We start from the raw sequence: 11,056 nt of genomic DNA, 5'->3' as shown, positions 1-11,056 counted from the left end.
GTGCCTTTGAACGTGGTATGGTAGAAGGTGCCAAGGCGCACCGGTTTGAGTGTGTCAAGAACTGCAACGCTGTTGGGTTTTTCACGCTCAACAGTTTCTTGTGTGTATCAAGAATGGTCCACCACCCAAAGGACATCCAGTCAACTTGGCACAACTGTGGGAAGCATTGGAGTCAACATGGGCCAGCATCCCTGTGGAACACTGTAGACACCTTGTAGAGGCTGTTCTGAAGGCAAAAGGGGCTGCAACTCAATATTAGGAAGGTTCCTAATGTTTTGTACACTCAGTGTAAATAAAACCACTTCACTCTCATTGACAGGAATATCTTCATATTGCTCTCTGAAGTTCAACCTCATATAAAATCAGAAGTTCAATATTTGAAATTAGATTGGTAAAATTATGAATAATCTTCATCTGCAAATAATATTACTGACTCATAACTGCATAATTTTCAAAACTCTACAACAAGTGTTCCTAGCAGTTTGTCCCCCACATTGAACATTGTACCACAGATGGAGTTTTGTCAACAGGAGAAATAGTCCTACTTACTGCTAATGGTAATGAAATACACTCTCAAGCAAAACCAATAAGTGTGAGGTCTGCATATCAAGTTAGGCTGGATTACACTCTCCTGTAGGAAACAGAGACATAGCCAGCTATTAGTCTAATTATTTGTAAAAGTTGTTCATTTAATCAGCTGCAATATACTTCTTAGAAAAGTATAGAGCTAAATAGGTTTAATGTCTTGTTAGGCCTACTAGCAGGTCGGTATGTTTAGTTTGTTGAATTGTTAACAAGAGAATGCTGATTCCTCAAGATACATTATCAATACATGTATTATTGTATCCAAGCCTTGGTAAGTATGTAAACTAGTCCAATAAGATAGCACGTTCTGTTTTCGTGCCTGCCTACTGAACACAAACCTGTTGACAATTGAAATGCTTTGAAGTAGATCTCCTTAATGAATTAGTATATTGAAACTGGACAATGAAAATGTATCTTTGCAATGTGCTGTAAAGCTTTCACAGATAGCACAGATCGTGAGAGACGGAATGAAGAGGGTAGGCCACTTATTAGGAGACTTTATGTTAACTAAGCCACTGTTGTTTCTGTGAGAGTTGGGACATTCAATGAATTCCAATTGTAAGTACACTTGAAGCTCAATCTTGTGTTGTGTGTGACTGTAACCAGAGAATCAGAAGGTCAGAACAAATGTTTGTTAGCTTGTGGCTTGGTGAGACCTCATGACTGTAGGAATTATGTTTGCTTGAGCAGTTCTGTCAGCCATAGGTTGCTAAACTAAAACTTTCACACACATACTAGGCTGTACAGTACAGTAAGCTGCAAAAACTCACCTTTTCTTTAAGAGAAAGGATTGATTTGCCTCTATAGGTGGGCAGAACCCTTATTCACTTCTGTAGAGACTAGCATTACCCAACGTAGCTCATTCAGTATGACGAACGAGGCTCGCATGGTGTTTTATTAATGCCCTATGTGGACCTCAACTACACTATGTGTTCAACCACACTTGTCCATTAAAGAAGAGCCTGCGAGCTCACTGCATGCCAATATGAGCCCCATAGGAGGAAATGTACGGCCAGGCTAACAGTTGTAGTAGCGTTGAGTCCTAGGTTAATAATGCTGTAATGCCCTGTGTTAATTGTGATGACAGCTGGTTAGTTGATGTATTCCTCCAGTGGTTGGGAAAAGGACAGTCTCGCATAAAGTACAATTTCTATGGGATCAATCTCTTTGCAGTAGACTGAGAATCATATGCCTAACCCAATATCACATTTGATCAAATATACCAAATATATATATTATTTGGGGAGATTTGAAAACATATCATGGTCCTTCTTGAATAAACTGATGAATAGATAGATTGCTATGCCATGCTATGTATATGGAATGCAATACAGGCTAACTGCAATTGTAAACTTTGCCTGTCCTCAGACAAAATACACCTTAGGCTACTTTTTAGAGTTGCCTATATAACACGTTAAAAAAGATTATACAGAGGTAAGAATAACAGTACAGGAGCTTTGAGCATTGAACATATAATATAATATAATATAATATGCCATTTAGCAGACGCTTTTATCCAAAGCGACTTACAGTCATGCGTGCATATATTTTTATAATGAATATTCTGAAAAAAAGGATGTTAAAACCTCAGATCCCAAAATATAACTTGTTAAAAAAGTTGTTAACAGTAGGCCTATCATTTTTCTAGATCCCCCGCCTAATTTACTTTCTCTGCAAGCCACTGCACTCTCCATGTATTTCTCCGTCCGCCTCTGCTGGAGGTGCTTGCTTGCAGAAGCACAGGGAACCAGTGCTTGTAATATCCCGCAGCCGACTAGGCTACACCTTGCGCGTCATAGCGCAATTGTTATCCGTCGCTATTTTGTATTTCGGAGGGGGCTGTCATCCAGGACGTATTTGGATACTATTTAGTGAGCGTGCTCTGCCTAATGTGAGTTTTTCGTCCTCGACTTCAAACAAGAACAAAAGAAATGGGAGCATTTGGAGTGATCATATGGATTTTACATTATATGGGACACTATATTCAACTTAACGCCGCTTACAAACCGGCTGTGCACACCGAGGTGGACAATCATATATCTGGAAATGGTAGGTTTAATGCTGTCGGTAATTATGTAACCTATACATTATGTTGCATATTTAAAACAAGTTATACATTGTGCCATGCACTCGCGACTAGTCTGATTGGGCGGGGTTGACTGATGTCAAGATGGTGATGATAACTGCGACTATTGTTTCGAATATTAAGTTATCTGGGACACATATTAATAGTGTCTTGTAAGCCCATGTGGGCTGGGCACCGGTAGCTAGGTGTATGACACTTAAATAAAATATATAATTCAATCATTAACATCTTTATGACAGAATATAATTTTGTCCATACAATAATGAATATCAGTAGGCTATGATAGAAAATGGGTTCATGAATTAAATGAGCTCAGAATTTTCTGTATTTAAAAATAAATAAATAAATACATGTGGCTCTTAAGATAACTTCCCTGGACTGTTTATCCTGTATCTGTGAAGATTGCTTTGTTATTATAATACATTAATGATGTGTGAAATTAATGAACACAACAGTCCTTTATATGGCAAGTTTGAGTATTGAAAATCAATGTTCATGTCCCAAAGCTATAAATCATCCATGTCATTTTAAGTTTGTTGGAGGATATATGTTCTATTTCAACTTTTGCTTAATTTGCCTGCTGTTAAATCAAGGATGGCAGGGGTGTGCATTGGTGGGATTTTTATGGGGAGGATTTTTGGAGGGAAGGTGTAGATTGGTGGAAGGTGATTCAGACCAATATATGGCAGGTGTGAGGACTCTAGGCATGGTATGTTGAGGGTTAATTTATGACTTACTCAGGAAGTTACTATGGGAATAACAGGTGAAAGGGGACTTCAATCACATAGGAGTGCAGTGTGCAGAGTCTAATTTCACCTGTTCAGAGACAATGGGTGTGTGTAATCGTTCCCTATTCTAAGGTACTATGGGAGACATAGTAATGGGTTAGACAGACAAAGCAATAGTTTAAAATCTTTATTAATCCATTTTGATCCATGTTATCTAGAAAATGTGTTTTCAATATGTTCATGAGCCACTACCCTGAGACCCTGGAGTTAGGTTGAGAGGAAACATGAATAAACCAATGTATCTTATCAAGATTGATGGACTTTTTTAAATTATTAAATTATTTTTTAAAGATTTATTTCTGATCCCCATTAGCTGTTGCAGAAGCAGCCGCTATTCTTTCTGGGGTTCACACAAAACATAGAACATGACAAAATACATAACACTAATGGACAAGAACAGCAATGATCTGTTGATGCATTATTTTAATAGCAGTATCTTACCAGCAATGAGCTCAGTAGAAGCTTATTAATTGGTGTGGCACGGCATTTTTGCCATATTCCCTATCAACAAAATGTTTCTACAGTATTTGGGCTCTAACTGCAGGCTGCTATACGATTTTATTTGATTATGTGCAATAAACACTTTATCATTGTGTCTCCCCAGCCTGTCCCAGGAGCACTCTCTCTCTCCTTAGCGCATCAGCTTTAGCAAAATCAATATGAATGAGTGTGGCGTATACTGGCGCTGGATGAATTGACAATCTTGGATGGGTAGAAAAATCTATTACGCGCATCATTCCCAGAGGGAGTTAATTAAAATGGGGTTTAACTGCAATGTTCTCTCCCCAGTCTTATGTCAAACCACCTACAAAAGAGACTGGCTCAGGGTGGGAATTTCATAAAAGGGGAAAGCACATAATTTCAAAATAGGCTACTGTAGCGTAGCTATAACTCAGGTCCTACTATCTTCATTAGCTGTTCTCTGTTTGGTGACCTGGAAAAATAGCCTTTTGATTCACTCTTGGAGGAGACTGGCTCTCTCAACCCAAATGAGAGCTGCATCCCTTTGAGGTTAAGTCATCCCTCAACGTCATTTTTATTTCAAGTTAGTGTACTGTTAGCTAGCTAGCTGACGTTAGCTGGCTGGCTCGCTAGCTAGCGTTATTTGTATGAGATCTGTGTAGTCTCAGAGACATTTGCATTGCTAGTTATAGCCTAATGTTAGCTAGCTAACATTGAACCTGGTTGGTTAGCTACCTGTAGATCCATGCAAGGTATTAACATTATGAGTTGGGATTATGGTTAATTGTTTAGCTAGCTAGCTACAGTGCCTTGCAAAAGTATTCATCCACCTTGGCATTTTTCCTATTTTGTTGCATTACAACCTGTAATGGACATACACAAAATAGTCAAAATTGGTGAAGTGAAATGAAAAAAATTACTTGTTTCAAAAAATTCTACAAAATAAATAACCGAAAAGTGGTGCGTGCATATGTATTCACCCCCTTTGCTATGAAGCCCCTAAATAAGATCTGGTGCAACCAATAACCTTCAGAAGTCACATAATTAGTTAAATAAAGTCCACCTGTGTGCAATCTAAGTGTCACATGATCTGTCACATGATCTCAGTATATATACACCTGTTCTGAAAGGCCCCAGAGTCTGCAACACCACTAAGCAAGGGGCACCACCAAGCAAGCAGCACTATGAAGACCAAGGAGCTCTCCAAACAGGTCAGGGACAAAGTTGTGGAGAAGTACAGATCAGGGTTGGGTTATACAAAAATATCAGAAACTTTGAACATCCCACGGAGCACCATTAAATCCATTATAAAAAAAATTGAAATAATATGGCACCACAACAAACCTGCCAAGAGAGGGCCGCCCACCAAAACTCACGGACCAGGCAAGGAGGGCATTAATCAGAGACAACAAAGAGACCAAAGATAACCCTGACGGAGCTGCAAAGCTCCACAGCGGAGATTGGAGTATCTGTCCATAGGACCACTTTAAGACAGAAGAGTGGCCAGAAAAAAGCCATTGCTTAAAGATGAACATGAGCAAACACGTTTGGTGTTCGCCAAAAGGCATGTGGGAGACTCCCCAAACATATGGAAGAAGGTACTCTGGTCAGATGAGACTAAAATTGAGCTTTTTGGCCATCAAGGAAAACGCTGTGTCTGGCGCAAACCCAACACCTCTCATCACCCCGAGAACACCATCATGCTGTGGGGATGTTTTTCATCGGCAGGGACTGGGAAACTGGTCAAAATTGAAGGAATGATGGATGGCGCTAAATACAGGGAAATTCTTGAGGGAAACCTGTTTCAGTTTTCCAGAGATTTGAGACTGGGACGGAGGTTCACCTTCCAGCAGGACAATGACCCTAAGCATACTGCTAAAGCAACACTCGAGTTGTTTAAGGGGAAACATTTAAATGTATTGGAATGGCCTAGTCAAAGCCCAGACCTCAATCCAACTGAGAATCTGTGGTATGACTTAAAAATTGCTGTACACCAGCAGAACCCATCCAACTTGAAGGAGCTGGAGCAGTTTTGCCTTGAAGAATGGGCAAAAATCCCAGTGGCTAGATGTACCAAGCTTATAGAGACATACACCAAGAGACTTGCAGCTGTAATTGCTGCAAAAGGTGGCTCTACAAAGTATAGACTTTGGGGGGGTGAATAGTTATGCACGCTCAAGTTCTATTTTTTTGACTTATTTCTTGTTTGTTTCACAATAAAAAATGATTTAGCATCTTCAAAGTGGTAGGCGTGTTGTGTAACTGAAATGATACAAACCCCCAAAAAAATCCATTTTAATTCCAGGTTGTAAGGCAACAAAATAGGAAAAATCCCAAGGGGGGTGAATACTTTCGCAAGCCACTGTACATGTCTAAACAAAAGACTCCATTATGCAAGTAACCATTTCAATAGAATGTTCATGATGTCACTGCGACAACTGTCGATAGACGTAACTGGTCAATTCGCTCTGGCTATTTACGCCGAATTCAGATTACTCTCGTCTGAGTGTGCCAGAGCGCAGAATAACTGACGAATTTACGAACGCTCAACACCCGTTGAATATGGCCGGTGTCAGTAAACTTTGGCAAAAAAGCGTAATAAAATTGTTGCCAGCAGCACAGTTGGAGTCACCAACGCTCTGGACAACATAAAAACAGCCTAACCAGCTCTGCTAGGGCGAGTAAAATGGTCAGAGTGAGCTATTTTCTAATATGTGTCTGGAAGTAGCTAGCAAGCTAGCCAACGTTAGACAGTTAGCTTGGGTGCGTGAATGCTGTTGTTTGGTCAGAACACTCGTACCAACCTTACTCCTCGGCCAGAGCATCCAGTCCACGCTCTGAATGCTCAGAGATCGAAACGCTCTGAATTTACGAACGGACAATCTGACAACGCTCTGAGTTTACGAACTCTCAGAGCGCACTCAGAGCACACTCTGGCACTCCAGATTACATTTATGAATACAACCGTAGTATAAACCAGCCTTTAGTCTTGAAATCTTTGGTTGTTTAGGACATGGCCTCACATGTGAATCCTTAAAGCGATGGGTGGGGCTAAGGCTTACGAGGGTGTGAACGATGCTGAATGGGTGTAGACAAAGAAGAGCTCTCCAGTAGGTGTAACAAAACATTCAAGGCCATTTTTTTCAAAAGTGAGGTTACAAGTTTATTAACTTTCAAAGCAGAATTACTTTCCCACTGTTCCTCAACTGTAGTGTATGATATACAGTTGAAGTCGGAAGTTTACATACACCTTAGCATAACATTTAATCCTAGTAGAAATTCCATCTTAGGTCAGTTAGGATCACCACTTTATTTTAAGGATGTGAAATGTCAAAATAATAGTAGAGAGAATTATTTATTTAAGCTTTTATTTCTTTCATCACATTCCCAGTGGGTCAGAAGTTTGCATACACTCAATTAGTATTTGGTAGCATTGCCTTTAAATTGTTTAACTTGGGTCAAACGTTTCGGGTAGCCTTCCACAAGCTTCCCACAATAACTTGGGTGAATTTTGGCCCATTCCTCCTGACAGAGCTGGTGTAACTGACTCAGGTTGTAGGCCTCCTTGCTCGCACACGCTTTTTCAGTTCTGCCCACACATTTTCTATAGGCTTGAGGTCAGGGCTTTGTGATGGCCACTCCAATACCTTGACTTTGTTGTCCTTAAGCCATTTTGCCACAACTTTGGAAGTATGCTTGGGGTCATTGTGCATTTGGAAGACCCATTTGCGACCAAGCTTTAACTTCCTGATTGATGTCTTGAGATGTTGCTTCAATATATCCGCATCATTTTCCTTCCTCATGATGCCATCTATTTTGTGAAGTGCACCAGTCCCATGATGCTGCCACCCCGTGCTTCAAGGTTGGGATGGTGTTCTTCGGCTTGCAAGCCACCCCCTTTTCCTCTAAAGATAACGATGGTCATTATGGCCAAACAGTTCTATTTTTGTTTCATCAGACCAGAGGACATTTCTCCAAAAAGTACGATCTTTGTCCCCATGTGCAGTAGCAAACCGTAGCTTTTTTATGGTGGTTTTGGAGCAGTGGCTTCTTCCTTGCTGAGCTGCCTTTCAGGTTACGTCGATATAGGACTCGTTTTACTGTGGATATAGATACTTTTGTACCTGTTTCCTCCAGCATCATCACAAGTTCCTTTGCTGTTGTTCTGGGATTGATTTGCACTTTTCACACCTAAGTATGTTCATCTCTAGGAGACATAATGCATCTCCTTCCTGAGCGGTATGATGGCTGCGTGGTCCCATGGTGTTTATACTTGCGTATTATTGTTTGTACAGATGAACGTGGTACCTTCAGGCGTTTGGAAATTGCTCCCAAGGATGAACCGGACTTGTGGAGGTCTACAATATATTTTCCGAGGTCTTGGCTGATTTCTTTTGATTTTCCCATGATGTCAAGCAAAGAGGCACTAGGCCTTGAAATACATCCACAGGTACACCTCCAATTGACTCAAATTATGTCAATTAGCCTATCAGAAGCTTCTAAAGCCATGACATCATTTTCTGGAATTTTCCAAGCTGCTTAAAGACACAGTCAACTTAGTGTATGTAAACTTCTGACCCACTGGAATTGTGATACAGTGAATTATAAGTGAAATAATCTGTCTGTAAACAATTGTTGGAAAAATTACTTGTGTCATGCACAAAGTAGATGTCCTAACCGAGTTGCCAAAACTATAGTTTGTTAACAAGACATTTGTGGAGTGTTTGAAAAACAAGTTTTAATGACTCCAACCTAAGTGTATGTAAACTTCTTAAAAAAATTATTTAAGCTCTGTCAAGTTGGTTGCTTATCATTGCTAGACAGCCATTTTCATGTCTTGCAATAGATTTCCATCCGATTCAAGTCACAACTGTAACTAGGCCACTCACGAACATTCAGTGTCATCTGGTCAGCAACTCCAGTGTATATTTAGCCTTGTGTTTTAGGTATTGTCCTGCTGAAAGGTGGTTTTTTCTCCCTGTGTCTGTTGGAAAGCAGACTGAACCAGGTTTTCCTCTAAGATGTTGCCTGTGCTTAGCTCTATTCCGTTTATTTTTATCCTAAAGAACTCCCTAGTCCTTGCCAATGACAAGCATACCCATAACATGATGCAACCACCACCACCACCATGCTTGAAAATATGAAAAGTGGTACTCAGTGATGTGTTGTGTTGGATTTGCCCCAAACATAATGCTTTGTATTCAGGACATTACGTTAATTTATTTGCCAAATGTTTTGCCTTAATGCAAACAGAATGCATGTTTTGGAATATTATTATGCTATACAGGCTTCCTTCTTTTCACTCTGTCATTTTGGTTAGTTTTGTGGAGAAACTACTATGTTGTTGATCCATCCTCAGTTTTCTCCTATCACAGCCATTCAAATCTGTAACTGTTTTAATGTCATCATTGCCCTCATGGTGAAATCCCTGAGCAGTTTCCTTCCTCTCCGATTATGAAGGATGCATGTATCTTTGGGGGATTCTAAGCTGACATATGGAATTGTTTTAAGATGGTCATACTATGGATCATTTACCTATTTGATTTTGAATTGTAGCCCCAAAATATATTAAACATTTATTTGATAAAATATTGAATTTAGCCTTTACTACTATAGCCCATAGAAACACATTGAATAACACATTCATAAATGGCAAAAAAGACAGTCCAGAAATAAATCATAAGAACAAGGTTAAGAAAGCTCAGAAAATATTTTTGTATTTTTTTTACACATATTTAACACCTTTTTTGTGTAGACACAAAACTTCCTCTATACTTATATTACATTTTTAAAGCCGGTACCGGTTACCTTCAGACGAGTCCCGTGACACTCTTGAGAGTCTCCCCTTTCAATAGAGTGGTCATAATCGTTTTGTAGGCCAAACTGTTCGGATGCTATAGACGTTTTCATGAAAAGGCAGATTTTCAGGATATCTCATGGTCTGACAAACACCGCTGTACCTAGGCCACCTTCCACCGCAGATGCGGAAGGCCGCCACAGGTGGATGCGGTGGATTATTTAGAAGATATCTCTATCTTAAACTGATGGATTTTGATGGGGATATTTTTATTATGTTACTTAGATTGACGCACCAGTGCGTCAATTGACTCTTGAAGTTATTAATAACTTCACCATGCTCAAAGGGATATTCAATGACTGCTAAAAAAATATATAAACAGTGACAGTCAAAAGGTTGGACACACCTACTCATTCAAGGGTTTTTCTTTATTTTTACTATTTTCTACAATGTAGAATAATAGTGAAGACATCAAAACTATGAAATAACACATATGGAATCATGTAGTAACCAAAAAAGTGTTCAACAAATGAAAATATATTTTACATTTCAGATTCTTCAAAGTAGCCAACCTTTGCCTTGATGACAGCTTTGCACACTCTTGGCATTAAATATGATGGAATTGTTTTAAGATGGTCATACTATGAATCATTTAGCTATTTGATTTTGAATTTTAGGACCCATTTAGGTATACCAAATAAATATATAACAAAAACGGTGCGTCAATCGACTATGGGGTTTTAATAACTTCACCATGCTCAAAGGGATATTCATTGTCTGCTTTTTGACATTTGTACCCATCTACCAATAGGTGCCCTTCTTTGCGAGGCATTGGAAAACCTCCCTGGTCTTTGTGGTTGAATCTGTGTTTGAAATTCACTGCTCAATTGAGGGACCTTACAGATAATTGTATGTGTGGGGTACAGAGATGAGGTAGTCATAAAAAAACATGATAAACACTATTATGGGGTATTGTGTGTAGGCCAGTGACACAAAATCTCAATTTGAAACTCAGGCTTTAACACAAGAAAATGTGGAAGAAGTCAAAGGGTGTGAATACTTTCTGAAGGCATGGTATATATATATATATACTCTGACATTGTTTGTTCTGATATTTCTTCATTTCTTTCTTTTTACTTTTTGGATTATGTGCGTATTGTTTTGTATTGCTAGGTATTATTACTGGACTGTTGGAGGTAGAAACACAATAATTTCGCTGCACCTGCGATAACATCTGTAAATCTGTGTACGCGACCAAATCTGTGGAGCACCGGCACTTATGTGTGGCTCAGTCGGTAGAGTACGGCGCTTGCTTATGCCAAGGGTTGTGGGTTTGAT

The 11,056-nt window shown here is 39.5% G+C and overlaps 1 protein-coding gene across 1 annotated transcript in view; it reads left to right on the top strand.

Annotated features, from left to right (window-relative positions):
- Positions 1 to 2,516: 2,516 nt before the first annotated feature.
- The window catches only part of LOC311138941 (V-set and transmembrane domain-containing protein 2-like protein), a gene marked incomplete at both ends in the record, with an annotated part of 55,920 nt that continues 47,380 nt past the window's right edge, over positions 2,517 to 11,056 (top strand). The window contains one exon of the mRNA XM_084173753.1: positions 2,517 to 2,634. Coding sequence (XP_084029879.1) covers positions 2,517 to 2,634 — 118 coding nt within the window. The remainder of the gene's footprint in view (positions 2,635 to 11,056) is intronic.

Source organism: Coregonus lavaretus, assembly GCF_964263955.1.
Source record: "Coregonus lavaretus genome assembly, chromosome: 12".
Classification (NCBI taxonomy): Eukaryota; Metazoa; Chordata; class Actinopteri; order Salmoniformes; family Salmonidae; genus Coregonus; species Coregonus lavaretus.
The sequence above is the reverse complement of the archived record's forward strand: the minus strand, read 5'-3'. Positions and strand labels throughout refer to the sequence as shown.